Below are 20,728 nucleotides of genomic sequence, written 5' to 3'. Positions count from 1 at the left end.
TTTAATCTGGCAATTAAAATATTTTTTCCAAAATCATGCACATGTAGATGTTTGTAAGGCGTTCATGGTGAGATCTTTAAAAATAAACTAAACAGACACTTAAACTAACGAGTAACACATGTAGACCTTTTTAATCTGTTCAACTGACACAGGATGTGAACACTATGTCATGTGTCACATGACGTGACGTGAAAGCGTTGGCAGTTTTAGGCCGTAGAAAAAACTTGGCTCCATTGACATCCATGTTAATTCATGGTGGTATTTTATGGCGCATTAGGTGACTTGGTAAGACGAATCAGTTGCTTCACGAGGCTTAATTCTGGCACTTATCACCACCCATACCTCCCCTTTCTGCACCGCTGCTTTGTTTCACAGGCAAGATCACAGCAGATATTTGGCAAGGCAGGCTGCGTGTGTGTGCGCGACAGGCTGGCTGGCTGGGCTGGCCGCATCGGGAGCAGATACGATTTGTTTCTGTGATTACCACATTGTTGTTCTTTTTCTCTGTATTCTGCCATTTCCGGGCCGTAGAGTGGATAGCAGCTCAAGTCAGATTTGATGGTGATGTTGAGTACGTGTATCTGATTTGGCTAGGTCGAGGCCAGGAGCATTTTTAACAGCGTGAAAGTAGGATAGAGGGAGGAAAAGCGAGAGAAACTGCGTTGTCCATATTGCGTCCGTCTGTCGCGCTCCGCGGTTGTGAATGGACTGCGCCCCCTCAGTGTTTATCTGCAGTCACTTCGAGTCGTTTCTGGAGGAAGATGGCGGACAGGGATGAGATGTTCTCACTCTCCACCTTCCACTCCCTCTCTCCTCCAGGCTGCAGGTAAGACAACAAATCCGCAGACGGAGCAATGAAGGGTGGCTGGGCATAGCGGGTTGGCTATCCTCGAGCGCCCAATACTGAAGGGAGGAGGTGATACAGGCGGATGTGCGAGGATGGGGTGAACCGTTAGTATGTTAGTCAGTTTTGTTGATATTACCGCATTGTATTATTATCAACATGAGACATATAGGACTATTGGATGCTGATGATGCTTCTCTACGTCGTTATATAGCTATATCACTACGTGCAGCGCGTAGCTGATGCTGTGTTGGTTGCTTATGTTTTTGTCTCTCGCTTGATGTGAGTTCGTTTAGAAAATACCCTTGAGTTATACACAACACATAACTGCCTTTAAGAGCAAAGGGGAGAGAGGAGGAATGTTCACAGGGAGGACAAGCTATAGATATTTGGCGGTCATGTCGTTTGCCTGCCTGGCTGGCGCATTCTCTAGCTCAGATTCAATTACCTCAGAGGCGGAGGGAATGAGGCCCACGCCCTGTTGAGACAAACATAGCCCGAAATGGGTGCTGTGAGCTCAGTTACAATAGGCTATAGATTACACTTTTCATTTAACATCAATAGCCACAAAACGTGTATCCACCTATTGTTGATTGGATAGTTTAACACTTCACATCTGTGCTCATGGTTTGGGGTAGATACAGTACTGCTTGAAAACATGTGAACCCTACAGGGCTGGTCATTATTTTACTATAAAATATTAAAATAAGCATATAATCCTTATCTAAAACCAAATTCGTAATAAAGACATTCCAAGTAAATGACAGAAACCAAAAATATATATTTTCATTGTTTATTTAACAAAAGTGGTTGATTTAACAGAAATTCAGATTTGATGTGTGCAAAAATATATGAACTCCTTCAGTCAATAGCTTGTGGCACCTCCATTAGCAGCGATAAATTGGAGTAAATGTCTCCTATAGCCAGTAATCAGTCCCTGACATCTGTTTTGAGGAATTTTTGTCCACTCCTCCTTACAGAGCTCAGCCAAGTGAGTGAGGTTTGAGGGGTTTCTGGCATGAACTGCACGCTTCAGGTCCTGCCACAGCATCTCGATTGGATTTAGGTCAGGACTTTGACTTGGCCAATCCAAAACACAAATCGTCTTTCTCCTGAGCCATTCTTTGGTAGATTTCCTTGAATGCTTTGGCTCACTGTCTTGTAGGAAGACCCATTTTAATCCCAGCTGATGGCTTGACGTTCTGTTCAAGAATCTCCTGGTATACCTCCGAATTCATGGTTCCCTTAATGATGTGGACTCATCCAGGCCCAGAGTAGGAAAAGCAGCCCCAGATCTTGACATTCCCACCACAATGCTTGACTGTTGGGATAAGGTTATTTTGGTGGTAGGTAGTGTTTTCGCCACACATAGCACTGTTGATTGTGACCAAAACGGTCAATTTTGGACTCATCGGTCCAGAGAATGGACTTCCAGAAACCTTTAGTTTGTCCAGATGGACTCTGGCAGTTAAGACGAGCAGTTTGCTTCTTTTTTGACAGCAGAGGCTTCTTCCTAGCAACCCTCCAATTTTGATTGTGTTCTTCTTATTGTTGAAGAATGCACAGTTACCTGAGATGCAGCAAGGGAGGTATGCACATCTCTAGATGATATGTTTGGGTTGGCTTTTGCCTGATTTATTATTGTTCTTGTGACTCTTGGGGATATTTTGGAAGGGAGTCCACTTCTAGGCTGAGTTGCTGTCATGTTAAAAATGCTCTCCATATGTAAATTATTAGTCTCACAGTGGACTGAGCTCAAACCTTTTTGAGATGATTTTATAGCCTTCCCCAGACTGATGTGCTCTCATTACCCTCGTCCTGATGTCCTCTGAGATATCCTTTCCTTTCAGCATGGTATGCTTTGCATTCACCTGAATGGGTAACACTAAACTGACCAAAGCTGTGTTCGAATACTCATACTAACCGTACTATTTGTGACGTAAATTGTGTATATAGTATGCTTATTGGTCATAGTTTGGATATAGTTAGTATTCCAAAAGTTCCCTGATGACATACTAAATTAGCCAAAATACAAAGTATACATGTAGTGGACACTATTTCTGTGCTTTTAGGGACCATAATGCAATTCTTCAGAAAATGGGCGTGGCTTCATAACTTTTCAGAATTTAAGAAAATGCCGGAAAATATTCACGTGAAGTCCGTCGAGAGCGGATACAAATTCTTGCTTTAACTAACTATGACAAATCTTAAGAAAATGTAGAATTTTTTTATAAAGTAATGCCTTTTCAAATAAGTCACGTTACACATTATGTTGGCTGACTATTTTTAGCTACGCTATCCTTATGAACCGCATAGCATTATAGCAGTATGTACCGGTATGTTGGCTACTAATACATCCAACTTGCCAGGCAGTATATTAACTACAGTTGAAGTCGGAAATTTACATAAACCTTAGTCAAATACATTTAAATTCAGTTTTTCACAGTTCCTGACATTTAATACTAGTAAAAATTCCTTGTCTTAGGTGAGTTAGGATCAGCACTTTATTTTAAGAATGTGAAATGTCAGAATAATAGTAGAGAGAACAATTTATTCCAGCTTTTATTTCTTTCATCACTTTCCCAGGGGTTCAGAAGTTTACATACACTCAATTAGTATTTGATAGCATTGCCTTTAAATTGTTTAACTTGTGTCAAACGTTTCAGGTATGCTTCCACAAGCTTCCCACAATAAGTTGGTTAAATTTTGGCCCATTCCTTCTGACAGAGCTAGTGTAACTGAGTCAGGTTTGTAGGCCTCCTTGCTCATACACACTTTTTCAGTTCTGCCCACACATTTTCTATGGTATTGATGTCAGGGTGTTGTGATGGCCACTCCAATACCTTGACTTTATTGTCCTTAAGCCATTTTGCCACAACTTTGGAAGTATGCTTGGCGTCATTGTCAATTTGGAAGACCCATTTGCGACCAAGGTTTAACTTCCTGACTGATGTCTTGATGTTTCAATGTGAAATAATCTGTCTGTAAACAATTGTTGGAAAAATAAATTTTGTCATGCACAAAGTGGATGTCCTAACTGACTTGCCGAAACTATAGTTTGTTCACAGGAAATTTGTCTAGTGGTTGAAAAACAAGTTTTAATGACTCCAACCTAAGTGTATGTAAACTTCCGACTTCAACTGTATCTGCTAACTAACTACCCAACGTTTATTGACTTGATTATTTACATAATTCTAAGCTAAGTGGTATAGTCTTGCAATTCAATGGCTATCTGCTCCAATTTCAAAGCAGTCTCGTGCAGAATAACTCATGAATTTACAAATGCCCAACATCCGTTGAATATGGCCGGTGTCAGTAAATGTCAGCATAAAAAAGTGGAATTAAATTGTTGCCAGCAACACAGTTACAGTCACCAACTCTCTGGATAACATGAAAACCGCCTAACCAGCGAGTAAAATGGTCTCTCATTCGTGTCTGGAAGTAGCTAGAAAACGTTAGCCAGTTAGCTTGGGTGCTTGACTGCCGTTGAACGCTTGGATCAACCCTACTCCTCGGCCAGAGCGTCTAGTTTGTGCTCTGAACGCTCCGAGAGCAGAACGCTCTGAATTTACGAACAGACAATGTGACAACGCTCTGGATTTACGAACGCCCAGAGCGCACTCTGGCACTCCAGATTGCATTTACGAACACACCCAAAATCGTAAAATGTTTAGCTAGTAATTTGTTATGCTAGCAAGAGGTTGCATAGCAACAGTATCAACTTCCGGTAGACAGGCGAAGCTCTAGTATGTTCAACTGAAATGATACTGTTCATTTACAGTATACTAAAATTAACTAGTAGTATATACTCATATGTTGCATATAGTATGGGTATTTGAACACAGCTCAGGTTTCTTAGTCCCGCTCAAACACTTTCCTAACTATCTCTCCTTTGATTGGTTCATTTGGTACCAAATTATTTCCCCACTGGATTCTACTTACCTACTTAATTTAACCAATGCAACTTGGTGTTCACTTATTTTTGCATCTGCATTAATTCCTTTAAAAAAAAATTATTATACTACATGCATGATTTCCTCTATACCAACATATGGTATTGGTAAATATAAACTTGTTATGTCAGATCAAAAAGACTGGTTCTGATTTAAATTAAGATTTCATGGTAGAAACTAAAATACATCTGTAATTGCACAAGGGGTTCAAGCAGCACAGTATAAGCTTAGTTTAACTCCGTATAGGTCTACATGTGCATTCTCTGACTGCCAGGCATTTCTAGATTTGACTCATTCTTAAAGATGCAGCCTTCACCTCTATAATCCACTGCTAGGCTGTTGCCAGATACATTTTTCTCTTCAATTGAAAAACATAAAACAAAATACAATATGGCTGTAGGTGATATGAACAGAAATGTTACAGATTATGATAATATTCTGTTTCATAACCCATGAAGGAGCAGATTCCGTTATGGATCTAATATTAGACACATGTAGGTATTATTTTCATGGATTCAGTTTGAGCATAAACTCTGCTGAAACATTTGGTTCCTCTATAACATCCATAAAGCCTTACTGTAGTACTTTTATTAATGTTGCTCATGTCACTTTGTGTATTCCAACATGAACTTTTATTTTTTTCTCAAATGAGAGATGGGGGGGGGGGGGGGGGGGGTGATTGGAGAGGTCCTATTCCACTGGGCACACCATTTCAATGTGGATAATTGGGTAATATTTGGTTGAGACGTTGATCAATGAGATACATTGCTTTCAGAAAGTATTCATACCCCTTGACTTACTCCACATTGTGTTGTGTTACAGCCTGAATTCAAAATTGATGAAAAAGTGCCTTACCCATCTACACACAATACCCCATAATGACAAAGTGAAAACATGTTTTTAGAAATGTTTGCTCATTTAGGGGGAAAAAAGAAGGATATATCTAATTTACATAAGTATTCACACCCCCGAGTCAGTACTTTGTAGATACACCTCTGGCAGTGATTACAGCTGTGAGTCTTTCTGGGCAAGTCTCTAAAAGCTTTCCACACCTGGATTTTGCAACATTTGCCCATTTTTATTCTTTTCAAATTCTTCAAGCTCGGTCAAATTGGTTGTTGATCATTGCTAAACAACCATTTTCAGATCTTGCGATAGATTTTCAAGTAGATTTAAGTCAAAACTGTAACTCGGCCACACAGGAACATTCACTGTCTTTTTGGTAAGCAACTCCAGTGTAGATTTGACCTTGTGTTTAAGGTTATTGTCCTGCTGAAAGGTGAATTCATCTCCCAGTGTCTGGTGGAAAGCAGACCTCTAGGATTGTGCCTGGGCTTGCATTGGAAAACCTCCCTGATCTTTGTGGTTGAATCTGTGTTTGAAACTCCTGAACTTATTTAGGCTTTTCATAACAAAAGGGTTAAACTTATTGACTCAAGACATTTCAGCTTTACATTTTTTATTAATTTCAAACATTTTCACAAAACATAATTCCACTTTGACATTATGGGATATTGTGTGTAGGTCAGTGACAAACTCAAAACTCTAAAACTCAATTTTAATCTGTTTTAAATTCAGTCGGTAATACAAGAATGTGGAAAAGGTCAAGGGGTGGGAATACTTTATGAAGGCACTCACCCACTCAAAAAGTCAGCCATATATGATGTGAATTTCCAATGTGTTATCACTATTCTTTCAACCATCTAAAAGCACAACCAAATTCCATCGGAAAAGCAATGTCGGATTTTTGTTTGTCACAAATGTCTATCAATGTGCTTTCAACCATGTAAAAGCGCAGCAAAGTTCAAATTAAAATACAATATCAGATATTTTGTTCATTCATACAACAGATTAATGTGTTATCGCTATGCTTCATATAATAGCAGAACCAAATGACCTGGATTGCAGTTGAGATTATATTAAAAGTACATGATGCAAGTGATCAATTCCGTTCGAGGTTCTGCACAGATTATTACAGCAATTGCGACGCTCTCCACAGACCTGTGACGACCTAAGCATGCTACCTTGAACATGCACACTTTATATAGTCCAATATTTACTTGTGTATTGAGGGATGGGGGCAGTGTATAAACTGAGCAGTATAATAAGATTCTTGTAGCAGCAGTTGTGATGTGTGTGGGTGTATGCATATGAGTGTGTGCTAAGGTGCAGAGAATCAGAGCAGATGGTCAGTCCAGTTCAAGTGTACGGCAGTCTGATGGCTTGTAGATAGAAATGGTCTCTGAGCCTGTTGGTATCAGTATTTCTTCCTATATGTTTACATAAGAAGAAAAGTGTACAGTAACAGCAAAATGTGGCCATGGAAATGTTACTCATTTTAAGGTTGAATGTTACATTAATTTGTAAGATAGCCTTAACTTGAAGCTTTTTACTGTATTACACAAGTAATATTGAATTGTTTGGTTGACAATACAACCAAATATCAACATTTTAAAGTAGATATACCTACTGCTTGGATAGTTCAATCTGAGAAACTGGCTTAATCCTATTCTTAAACTTGTTGGAGACGTGACTCCAACATATATCATTTGTTAACTTGTCGACAAGTTAATAGTCTATTTATTATTTTGTACTCCCTGATGAAGGCCATGCAGCCGAAACGCGTCAGTTTTAAAACTTTGTTTCCATTGAACATGCCATACAAATGAAGGCATTTTGATTAATTATATGAAGAGTGCCTTGGTCCTTTCTTTTTGATGACCAATTTACACCTTTTATCAAAGTGTACCTTCTGTCTATCAACACCTACTATTGTGTACCTTAGCTTGGTCTCCATCTCAACCAAAAATCTATGTTAAAGAATAGGACTAAATAAAATCAAACTTTAAATGTACTTTATTTAAAGTTTGATTTGATTTATACCTATTCTTTAATTTAGATTTTTGGTTGAGATGGAGATTTGATTCCAACATATCAATTATTAATTTGTTGACCAACTGCAATGAAAGCCAGACTCAGTCAGTGGTACAGATGGATCTATCCAAGCAGAAGATGCATCTCCTTCAAATGTTGATATTTGGTTGCGTTGACAACCAAACACAATTCAATATCATGACATTTTAAATCAACCAGAGCTTGAAACCTTAGGCCTATTGTATTGTCTATTTTGTTGTTGTTGAATTGAAACAATAGTTGTTGATGACTTTGCAAATGCTCTATAGGCTGAAATAGCATCCTTGATAATATATGAGTGATAAAGTATGGTCACATTTGATCTGTTAAACTCTGTTAAACCTACCCTTTGGAATGACTTCAGTAGCAACAGTGGATCTATTTAGTTTAAGTGGAGAGTTCTCAACAATCATTCTCATAATAGCTCATTGGTAATAGTCTGTCATGTCATAGCTATGCAGGACTGGGATTGGTTAAAACCCTGGATGGAAGGCCAAATGGTAGCTGTAAATCCATTCTCCAGTAGGGGGTGCTGCCTAGCCTATTGTTTTTTTTATTTCTGATTGTGGATTTAACATAGAAGATCTGATGTTGTTTTATAGGTAAAAATTCAAACCTATTTTGTTGAAATGAGGTTACCTGTAACGGTATCTACAACCGAAGAGGAGGAGTAGTGATTCGACCAAGGCGCAGCGGGTTGTGATGACATAATTTTAATAAAACAAGACGGGAAAAACACGAAACGAAACCACTTGAAATAATTAACAAAATAACAAAACAAATGTAGACAAACCTGAACTATACGAACTTACATAAAACACTAAGAACGCACGAACAGGGAAAATAGACTACACAAAAGGAACGATGTACAAACAAACCGAACAGTACCGTATGGTGCGACAAACACTGACACAGTAGACAACCACCCACAACGAACACTGTGAAACAACCTACCTAAATATGACTCTCAATTAGAGGAAATGCCAAACACCTGCCTCTAATTGAGAGCCATACCAGGCAACCCTTAAACCAACATAGAAACAGAAAACATAGAATGCCCACCCAAACTCACGTCCTGACCAACTAACACATACAACAAACTAACAGAAATAGGTCAGGAACGTGACATCACCATGACAGAATCCTGTGGTTGAAATGTCACCCTTAAAACAACAGTTGTTGATTTTTGTTCATTACTTTTTCAAATCCAATGTATTTTTTAAAGATTCCACGTCACCAAAGTTTGACAAATTACGCTGACACAATCTTTCAACCAGTTTGTGCCCAGGGGATGAGTCATATTAGTCATCTACATCACCAGGAATCTCTTACAGAAAGATAAAGTGGGAGTGGAGCTGAAAGGAGCCACCCCTCCTTTTGATGATTAGAATTTAGAAGAATAAACGAGACTAATTCTATTCTAAGGCTGCTCCTCCTGAGTGGAGTTCTGGAATCATGAGTGAAGTTCGACTTCTCTCAGAAATCTGGCAGTGCTAGATTCACCTCCCAGAATTGAGAGCTAGCTACACACTTAGAAAAAAGGGTTATGAAAGGGTTCTTTAGTTGTCCCCATAGGATAACCCTTTTTGGTTCCAAGTGTTCTACCTGGAACCCAAAGGGGTTTTACCTTTAAGTTCTAGATAGCTCCTTTTTTTCTAAGAGTGTAGAATGCAATCCCATTAGCAACACACATGCCCTGCCCTGGGTTGTTACAGTGACCGTGTTACTGCCACATCTGCGTTCATGAGTCATGACCACAGTCAAATTCCATGTGATTGTTTAGTCACGGTAACTAGGCTTCTCCAAAACTACGCTCTGATGCCGCTGATGGTCATTAGTAGGCCACCAAACTTGTCACTAATGGCCTGGTAGTCTGCACTCCTGTAATCTTCTAATCACTCTGACATCAATACAAATGCATTCGAAAATCAAATCGAACACTTCATGAGAGCAATGAGCTTATGTTGTGCAAAATTTACTATATGCTATGCAATTGCGTGAGAAGAGTTTTGAGTATCCTCTTTTTAATAGAGGCCATATCAGCTTTCTATAGGCGAAATGTATTTCTCAACAATCCTATTACTAAGCACATTGCTTTGCTTTACAACCGGAGTAGCCTACCTGGCTTGCATGAAAATGAACCGCGGGAAAAGCATCCTCCATTCGCTATTTAAGTGCATACATGACTTATTTCCCCTGCCCCTCTTCCAACAGGAGCATAATAATGGCCCATTTCTAAATCAAATCTAATTTCACACATATTATTTAGTATATGTAAAGACAATATTAAATGTAGATTAGTCTGATGGGTGACTATCACCTGTGAATGATGCTCAGCGTGTGTAGTCTAACATGCTGACGAGTGTGTGTGTCCGAGTGTGCCATCGCACGGATGTTGATTTTGTCCACCTACATCAGACGCAATCAGGACACACAGGTTTAAATATCAAAATAAACTCCGAAACTATATTAATTTGGGACAGGTTGTTCCCCATGCAGAGCAAGGGGAACAACTACTCCAAGTCTCAGAGCGAGTGACGTTTGAAACGCTATTAGCGCACACCCCGCTAACTAGCTAGCCATTTCACGTTGGTTACACCAGCCTACTCTTGGGAGTTGATAGGCTTGAAGTCATAAACAGCGCTGTGCCTCAAGCATGGCTAAGAGCTGCTGGCAAACGAAGGAATGGGCTGTTTGAATGAATGCATACGAGCCTGCTGCTGCCTATCTACCACCGCTCAGTCAGACTGCTCTATCAAATCATAGACTTGTTTATAATAAACACACAGAAATACAAGCCTTTGGTCATTAATATGGTCAAATCCAGAAACGATCATTTTGAAAACAAAACGTTTATTCTTTCAGTGAAATACAGAACCATTCTTTATTTTGTCGAACGGGTTGCAACCCTAAGTCTAAATATTGCTGTTACATTGCACAACCTTCAATGTTATGTAACATTTTGGCTAATTAATTACGGTCTTTGTTAGTAAGGAACACAGTTTGCAATGAGCCAGGCGGCCCAAACTGTTGCATATACCCTGACTCTGCTTGCATTGAACGCAAGAGAAGTGACACAATTTCCCTAGTTAATATTGTCTGCTAGCATGCATTTATCTTAACTAAATATGCAGGTTAAAAAAATATACTGCTGTGTATTGATTTTAATAAAGCCATTGGTGTTTATGGTTAGGTACATTTGTGTAACAAATGTGCTTTTTCGTGAATGCGCTTTTGTTAACTTCTTACGGCTGAGATCCCGTTAACGGGATCAACTTAACAGCCAGTGAAAGTGCAGGGCGCCAAATTAAAACAGAAATCTCATAATTAAAATTCATCAAACATACAAGTATTTTACACCATTTTAAAGATACACTTGTTGTTAATCCCACCACAGTGTCCGATTTTTCAAAAAGGCTTTACAACGAAAGCACACCATTTGATTATGTTAGGTCAGTACCTAGTCACAGAAAAACACAGCCATTTTTCCAGCCAAAGAGAGGAGTCACAAAAAGCAGAAATAGAGATAAAAGGAATCACTAACCTTTGATGATCATCATCAGATGACACTCATAGGACTTCATGTTACACAATACATGTATGTTTTGTTCGATAAAGTTCATATTTATATCCAAAAATCTTAGCGCGTTATGTTCAGTAATGTTTTGCCTCCAAAACATTCGGTGATTTTGCAGAGCCACATCAATTTACAGAAATACTCATAATAAACATTGATAAAAGATACACGTGTTTTACATGGAACTTTAGATAAACTTCTCCTTAATGCAACCGCTGTGGCAGATTTCAAAAAAACTTTACGGAAAAAGCACACCATGCTATTATCTTGAGTCCAGCGCTCAGAGACCAAAACAAGCCATACAGATAACCGCCATGTTGTGGAGTCAACAGAAGTCAGAAATAGCATTATAAATATTCACTTACCTTTGATCTTCATCAGAATGCACTCCCACGAATCCCAGTTCCACAATAAATGTTTGTTTTGTTTTCGATAACATCCATAAATGATGTCCAAATACCTCCATTTTGTTCGCGCATTTAGTTCCAAAATCTAAATTGATGACACGCAGGCCAGACAAATTCAAAAAATTCCATTACAGTTCGTAGAAACATGTCAAACGATGTATAGAATCAAGGATGTTTTTAACATAAATCTTCAATAATGTTTCAACCGGAGAATTCCTTTGTCTGTAGAAATGCGATGGAACGCAGCTAACTCTCACCGGGGCGCGCCTGAGTGGCACTCTGCCAGACCCATACCTCAACCATGACTTATTCCCTCATCCTTCACAGTAGAAGCAGCAAACAAGGTTCTGAAGACTGTTGACATCTAGTGGACACCCTAGGAAGTGCAATATGACCCCATAGACACTGTATATTGGATAGGCAAGCCTACAAACCTGGGGCGATTTCCCACTTCCCGGTTGGATTTTTCCCAGGTTTTTGCCTGCCATATGAGTTCTGTTATACTCACAGACATCATTCAAACAGTTTTCGAAACTTCAGAGTGTTAGCTTAGCTTCTGGGCCTGAGTAGCAGGCAGTTTACTCTGGGCACCTTATTCATCCATGCTACTCAATACCGCCCCCAGCCATAAGAAGTTAAATCATCACCCGTTTGGCAAAGTTGAAGTAGGCTGTGATTTGATAAATTAACAGGCACTGCATTGATTATATGCAACGCAGGACAAGCTAGTTAAACTAGTAATATCAACCATGTGTACTGTAGTTAACTAGTTGTTATGTGAAGATTGATTTGTTTTTTTATAAGATAAGTTTAATGCTAGCTAGCAACTTACCTTGGCTCATTGCCACCACAAGGTCCTCTTGAAGCTGCAATCGCGTAACAGGTGATCAGCCTGCCATGCAGTTTCCTCGTGGATTGCAATGTAATCGGCCACAATCGGCATCCAAAAAGGCAGATTACCGATTGTTATGAAATTGGACCTAATTAATCAGCCATGCCGATTTAACCGTTCTACCTCTAGACCGTACGTACATATCCCAACCAGAAGCTATGGATTACAGGCAACAACCCCACCGAGCTTTCAAGGAGCAAGACACTAATCCGGACGCTTATAAGAAATCCCGCTAGGCATTTACACAAACCATCAAATAGGAAAAGCTTCAATACAGGACTAAGATTGAATTCTACTACACCGGCTCTGACGTTCGTCGGATGTGGCAGGGCTTGAATACTATTACGGACTATGATTCCAACACCATCATTACGTTTGCTGACGTCACAACAGAGGTAGGCCTGATCACCTACAATGATGAGACACCCTATAGGGAGGTCAGAGACCTGGCAGTGTGGTGCCAGGACAGCAACCTCTCCTTCAATGTGAGCAAGACAATGGAGCTGATCGTGGACCATAGGAAAAGGAGGGCCAAACAGGCCACCATTTAACATCGACGGGGCTGAAGTGGAGCGGGTCGAGAGTTTCAAGTTCCTTGGTGTCCACATCACCATCTAACTAACATGGTCCAAACACACCAAGACAGTTGTGAAGAGGGCACAGCAACACATTCCCCCCCCCCCCCCCCCCCCCCCTGGAGACTGAAAAGATTTGGCACGGGTCCCCAGATCCTCAAAGTTATACAGCTGCACCGTTGAGCATCCTGACTGATTGCATCACCGCCTGGTATGGAAACTGCTCGGAATTTGAGCGTAAGGCGCTACAGAGGGTAGTGTGTACGTCCCAATACATCACTGGGGCCAATCTTCCTGACATCCAGGACCTACACTACTGTTAGAGTTTGTGGTCACTTAGAAATGTGCTTGCTATTGAAAGATTTTTTTTTTTTCTCCGTCCATTAAAATAAAATCAAATTGATCAGAAATACAGTGAGACATTGTTAAGGGTGTAAATTACTATTGTAGCTGGAAATGGCAGTTTCTTTTGTTTTTTATGGAATGTCTACATAGGTGTACATAGGCCCATTATCAGCAACCATCACCATCTGTGTTCCAATGACACGTTGTTTTAGCTAATCCAAGTTTATAATTTTAAAAGGCTAATTCATCATTAGAAAACCCTTTTTCAAGTATGTTAGCACAGCTGAAAACTGTTGTTCTGATTAAAGAAGCAATAAAACTGTCCTTCTTTAGACTAGTTGAGTATCTGGAGCATCAGCATTTGTGAGTTCGATTACAGGCTCAAAATGGCCAGAAACAAATAACTTCTGAACCTCGTCAGTCTATTCTTGCTCTGAGAAATGAAGGCTGTTCCATGTGAGAATTTTCCAAGAAACTGAAGATCTCGTACAACGCTGTGTACTACTCTCTTCACAGAACAGGGCAAACTGGCTCTAACCAGAATAGAAAGAGGAGTGGGGGGCCCCAGTGCACAACTGAGGAAGAGGACAAGTACATTAGTGTCTAGTTTGAGAAACAGACGACTCACAAGTCCTCAACTGGCAGCTTCATTAAATAGTACCCGCTAAACACAAGTCTCAACGTCAACAATGAAGAGGCGACTCCGGGAAGCTCAGTTTCTCTGTCCAGTGTCTGTTCTTTTGCCCATCTTAATCTTTTTTTATTGGCCAGTCTGAGATATGGCTTTTTCATTGCAACTCAGCCTAGATGTCCAATGTTAACATAATTGGAGATAGTTTGTACACACAGTGATATCAGCGACAACAGTCCTGTAGTTGCTTTTTTTATTACAGTAAGGAGAGTTCACAAAGGCCTAAATAGTTTCTTTTCAGACAGCAATTCATATTGGATGACATCCCAAATAATTTCCCTGTATCACATTGTAGGCTGCTGCTGGTCAGGAGCTCTGTGTGTGTGTTTATGATCTAGCCAATATTTCTGATTTAGCACTTACGGTATGCAATTTTGCCCAGTTAGACAATGATCTAGTTTTACGTTTCCACCTTTGATGTGTTTTCTGACACTAACCGAACCCACAAATGCTGATGCTCCAGATACTCAACTAGTCTCAAGAAGGACATCTGTACTAAGCCCTGTCTGGAATGTCCTGTCCTCACTAGAGAACCTGCATTGCAGCATTTCCCTCTGAGCCTTACAAAAGTATCTTACTAATGTAGTAGATAGCTGAGCGTCTGTTGTAACTAATGGACCACAGTTATACAGATGGTTTATAGAAAACAAGATGATGAGCTCATGCACTATTGTCTGTAAACTGGGGACATGGGGGGGAAAAAATAAACTCTGTCTGCTTAGAGATCAAAGCAAAATATGGAGGATGTGTGAGTTCTTGTGTCTGGTGAGTGAGGCACAGACCCAAATAGAGTGAAACGCCATATCTCAGAGCAGTCGTCCCCAGGGTCGGACCACTCTGTGTGGGAATCACTCGGAGAGATGCTCACCTCAAGGGTGGTGGTCAGGTACATGAGGACTGGAGGTGAAATCACAAATGTGTGTGTTTGTTTGTAGATGTAGGTGTGTGCGTGTACTATGTGTAAGTATTAACGTTCTCCCTCCTGTTCTTCCAGGCCTGCCCATGACATCAGTCTGGAGGAGTTTGATGATGAGGATCTGTCTGAAATCACAGATGACTGTGGAATAGGACTCAACTACGACTCTGATCCATACGAGAAGGTGGAACACACACACGCATGCACACACATACACAAACACACAGGCACATACATCAATGTAATGTAGTGAAACAGCATGTCTGTAACTAGTATAATTTTCTGGGGGCTATTCTGCTCTCATCATTAAATAGATTAGCTTGCAGACGGCTTCAAACTACTGCTGTGTAAACTAAAAGCTCCTCCTATAGTACAGATAGAAAAAAAATGTCTACCTACAAATTTGAAGCAAAGCAACTTGGCTGTCAGTCTGTTTGGGTTTCTTTGTGTGGCTGTGTGAGTCTCTGCCAACACATGGTGCTTAGGGCTTTGATTGACAATTGCTGTGGTTGACAGCAAGCAGAGTGAGAGAAAGATTGAATGAGAGAGAGGGAGTGATATAGCCATTGGAGGTGATAACTGCCAATTTGTGTGTTACTCGGCTCATCTCTTATATAAGCGGCAGTGTAACTTGCTGTTAATACCTGTGTTACTAGAGCTCATTACATTAGTGTCCTTATACTAAGCTCAGCCCTGCCCTATCATTTCCATCCTATCAACATCAGTTCCAGCATCAGAGCAGAATATGAATGGTACTGTAATGTACAACTCAAATCCCCTCTTAGTGACCGAGCTCTGGAGATAATCCACAGACCTGTACTACTGGAGAAGCACTGGGTCTGCTTCCTCTCTATCTATCTCTCTGTTTCCTTCTTTAATTATTTATCTGTCACCCCTTTCTCTCATTCTCTATCTCTCTCCCCATTTTCACTCTCCCTCCCCCCTCTCTCTCCTGAGGGATGTGAATGTTTTATGTGTGTGGCTTTGAGCCATAGCTGCAGAAAAGGGTGAATAACCCAGTGCAGTTTGCTGCTATGCAGAGACAGTCCTCCCGCATCATTCCTTTCCACCTTTTCTCCTCCCTCTCTCTCCCCTCTCCCCTGACTGCTCATTCCTTCCCTAACTGCTTTGCAGAGCTCCGTTCAGAGAGATCCTACCTTCAACCCCCTCCTTTCTTCCTCAATTCCTCCTCTTCCCCAAAGCAGAGAGAGATGTTTTTGCTTCTGCCTCATTAACTGGAAAATTGAGTTATATTTTTTCAGTCACATGCAAAGTTCTTTCTACAAAGCAATTTGTCAGTGTGTAGAGACGACCCGGGCCTACAACCTCAGAAAGCAAAGCTTTTATCCTTGCAGTCTGAGATGTCATATTTCAAACGCAGATCACCCAATGGAACGAACAGGCCCTGACTGCTCAGTCCACAGATGTGTGGGTGTATGCCAGAGACAGTGTCACTCTTTGTTATGTTGCATCATCAAACCCACCGCCACCAAGTCGCCCAGCCACAAAGGAACTAATCCTGCTGACATCGGACTGACACTCTGGATTAAGAACAGAGCTGGAGAGTTGTGTGTGTGTGTGTGTGTTGTACACACACACAATGTATGTGTTTGGTTTATGTATTTGATTGGGTGATTGTCATCAGCCCATTAATTATCACGTAGTTAAATGGTTTCTGTTTGTTTACACATGTATTTGTATGTGTGTGATAAAGCACTGAAATAATTTTGTGGAGGGTTCTTTTAACACTTTCTTTGATCTTCAAGGCTGACAACCAATCAGAAAGTGGGATTATCCTTCTGCCCAATCCCCATCTCTGATTAATGACCATTCATTGTTCACTTCCTAATCTGCATACCCCTTTCAAGATTAGGCTTGGCTCCCTTTGAGTTACACACGCACACACACATCCATACCATCATAAACTGATTATGTCCCGGAGCAGAGTCTTCAATCATTGGATTTTTTTTATATACCAGAACGGGCATTTCGTGGGAGAGAAGATTTAAATGTTTAAAATGTGATGATGTTTTTACAACATAAGCTCATGCCTTCCTCCATACTATTGGTGTAAACTGCTGCAGTTACTAATGTGTTTTTGATGATGACCCAGAATGCTTTGAGAAGGAGGAATACAGATGTTTTCATGTGTGTAATTATGTTTTTTGACTTGGTTGAACTGTAGTAAGCTGCGATACACACATACAGTACCAGTCAATAGTTTGGACACGCCTACTCATTGCAGGGTTTTTATTCATTTTGACTTTATTTTGACTTCTCTACATTTGTTGAATAATAGTGAAGACATAAACTATGAAGTAACACATATGGAATCATGTAGTAACCAGAAAATGTTAAATCAAAATACATTTCAGATTCTTCAAAGTAGCCACCCTTTGCCTTGTTGACAGCTTTGCACTGTTGGCATTCTCTCAACCAGCATCATGACGTAGTCACCTGGAATGCCTTGATAATTTGTGGAATTTCTTTCCTTAATGCGTTTGAGCCAATCAGTTGTGTTGTGACAAGGTAGGGGGATATACAGAAGATAGCCCTTTTTCGTAAAAGACCAAGTCCATATTATGTCAAGAACAGTTCAAATAAGCAAAGAGAAACAACAGTCCATCATTAATTTAAGACATGGTCAGTCAATCCGGAAAATTTCAAGGACTTGAAAGTTTCTTCAAGTGCAGTCACAAAAACCGTCAAGCAATATGATAAAACTGGCTCTCGTGAGGACCGCCACAGGAAAGGAAAACCTAGAGCTACATCCGCTGCAGAGGATAAGTTCAATCGACTTGCCAGCTTCAGAAATTGCAGCCCAAATAAATGCTTCTCAGAGTTCAAGTAACACACATCTCAACATCAATTGTTCAGAGGAGACTCCGTGAATCAGGCCTTCGTGGTCAAATTGCTGCAAATAAACCATTAATAAAGGACACAAATAAGCAGAAGAGTTGCTTGGGCCAAGAAACACGAGCAATGGACATTAGACCAGTGGAGTCCAAATTTTAGATTTTTGGTTCCAACCGCTGTGTCTGTGAGACGCAGAGTAGGTGAACGGATGATCTTTGCATGTGTGGTTTCCACCGTTAAGCATGGAGGAGGTGTGGGGGTGCATTGCCGGTGACACTGTCAGTGATTTATTTATAATTCAAGGCACACTTAACCAGCATGGCTACCACAGCATTCTGCAGTGATACGCCATCCCATCTGGTTTGGGCTTAGTGGGACTATCATTTGTTTTTCAACAGGGCAATGACCCAACATACCTCCAGGCTGTGTAGGGGCTATTTGACCAAGGAGGAGAGTGATGGAGTGCTGCATCATATGACCTGGCCTCCACAATCACCCGACCTCAACCCGATTGGGTTGGACCGCAGAGTGAAGGAAAAGCAGCCAACAAGTGCTCAGCATTTGTAGGAATTCCTTCAAGACTATTGGAAAAGCATTCCAGGTGAAGCTGGGTGTGAGTGCCAAGAGTGTGCAAAGCTGTCATCAAGCAAAGGGTGGTTATATTTTGATTTGTTTAACACTTTTTTTGGTTACTACATGATTCCATATGTGTTATTTCATAGTTTTAATGTATTCACTGTTATTCTACAGTGTAGAAAATAGTAAAAATAAAGAAAAATCTTGTAATGAGTACATGTAGAGGTAAACTTTTGACTGTTACTGTACATATATAAATAATCAACCTAGGAATGGTTCATTTCCCCATTACGCACAAAGAAGCAATTCCAATTCTGTTATTCCTAATGTTGACATTCTGAATATCATGATGATGATTTTTACTAATTTGGGTACTCTCACATGTCCTCACTGTCATTCCTATGCAGATTAAGAGGAGTGGAGAGAACACTGGCCTACATTTCCCATAATGCTTCAGTGAAGAGAAAAGGGAGGTTAACAACTGAGTTGGACAGTTTCTGCATTTTTCCCTCCAGTCTCGTGACCTGGCTGTCTGTCTATCTGGGAGTTAGATATGAGCTACAGACGAGCTCAAGAGATGAGCTATAAATGAGCATGAGTTGTCTTCCATTCTCTGTTTTCCATGTATAATGAATCTCAGTGAAAGCCTGGTTGGGTGGAAGCAAATGGCTTATTTTCCTGTTGGCATCTGTCAATCTTTGGGAGTAGAACCAGAGAAATTATGAGAGATAAATACAAAATGAATGAGAGAGAGTGAGAGGAAGAATGAGAGAGGGCAGTCAGTATTTTGGGAGCAGACAGGATACTCAGTCTCTTGAGTCAGACTCGGGCATAAATCACTGAGCTATCAGGTGAAGTGAGTCTCCCCCTCTACCGCCATCCTTTCTTTCACTCTCTTTTGCTCTCTCTAACAGTGATTAATGCCCCTGCACATATATATTATTAATAATATGCCATAGCAAAGGGGTAGTAGACAAATAGGGCCTGTGGGTCTGCGTCTCTCACTCTGGTAGCTCTCCTTTTCCGGCACTAACAAATTGCTGTAAATTTACAGAAAAATGAACAGCTACTGTAATTCTATATTACAGTACTAAAGAGCAATACATTATGGGGGCTCAATGTCATCCCGCTACACTTCTGTAATTTTACAATACAATTTTAAAGTAAATAACTGTTTTGCGTATATTTACAGAAGCATACTATGAACTATGCTGTTTTGTAGGAAAATGTGGGCGGCAAAAGAATCTGTCTCATTACCATATTTTGAGGCGTGCTTTGTAAGAGGCTATTTTTGGTGCACCCATTTGTGACAATGCTGTTCCCCACAGAATACTGTACCATACCATATTTTTTTTCCTGTAAATCTACAGTAACTTACTGTGCTGCCAGTAATTTACTGTAATTCAGTATCATACTGTAACAGGTTTAGATTTATTTTGCAATGTTATAAAAACTGAAATATTACATTTACATCAGGGTTCAGTATCAAGGCACAAGGCGAGACCCAAATGCAGACACAGGAGGCAGGTGGTTGGAGTCTTACAATGTTTATTAAGCCAAAGGGGTAGACAAGAGAATGGTTGTGCACAGGCAAAAAGGTCAGAACCAGATCAGAGTCCAGGAGGTACAAAGTGGCAGACAGGCTCATGGTCAAGGCAGGCAGAATGGTCAGGCAGGCGGGTACAAAGTCCAGAAACAGGCAATGGTCAACCGGGAGGACTAGAAAAAGGAGAATGCAAAAATCCGGAGATCGGGAAAACCACTGGTTGACTTGGAAACATACAAGACGAACTGGCACAGAGAGACAGGAAACACAGGGATAAATACACTGGGGAAAACAAGCGACACATGGAGGGGGTGGAGACAATAACCAGGACAGGTGAAATTGATCAGGGTGTGACATTCAGATAATTTACTCAGTACTTTGTTGAAGCACCTTTGGCAGTGATTACAGCCTCAAGTCTTCTTTGGTATGACGCTACAAACTTGGCACACCTGTATTTGGTGAGTTTCTCCCATTCTTCTCTGCAGATCCTCTCAACCTCTGTCCGGTTGGATGGGGAGCATCACTGCACAGCAATTTTCAGGTCTCTCCAGAGATGTTCGATCGGGTTCAAGTCTGGACTCTGGTTGGGACATTCAGAGACTTGTCCCCAAGGCACTCCTGCGTTGTCTTGGCTGTG

General features: G+C 40.6%; 1 protein-coding gene across 2 annotated transcripts in view; it reads left to right on the top strand.

The window, feature by feature from the left end:
• Positions 1-302: 302 nt before the first annotated feature.
• The window catches only part of LOC129866961 (C-Jun-amino-terminal kinase-interacting protein 2-like), a 39,299-nt gene continuing 18,873 nt past the window's right edge, over positions 303-20,728 (top strand). The window contains exons 1-2 of one of the 2 annotated variants that reach the window (XM_055940018.1): positions 303-826; positions 15,192-15,297. In XM_055940018.1, the coding sequence (XP_055795993.1) occupies positions 762-826; positions 15,192-15,297 (171 nt within the window). In that variant the 5' untranslated portion in view covers positions 303-761. Of the gene's footprint in view, positions 827-854; positions 956-15,191; positions 15,298-20,728 lie in introns of those variants that run through there. The other variant, XM_055940019.1, reaches the window with a different exon arrangement.

This window comes from Salvelinus fontinalis, chromosome 12, assembly GCF_029448725.1.
Source record: "Salvelinus fontinalis isolate EN_2023a chromosome 12, ASM2944872v1, whole genome shotgun sequence".
Lineage (NCBI taxonomy): Eukaryota > Metazoa > Chordata > Actinopteri > Salmoniformes > Salmonidae > Salvelinus > Salvelinus fontinalis.
This window is presented reverse-complemented; position numbering and strand designations above follow the sequence as displayed.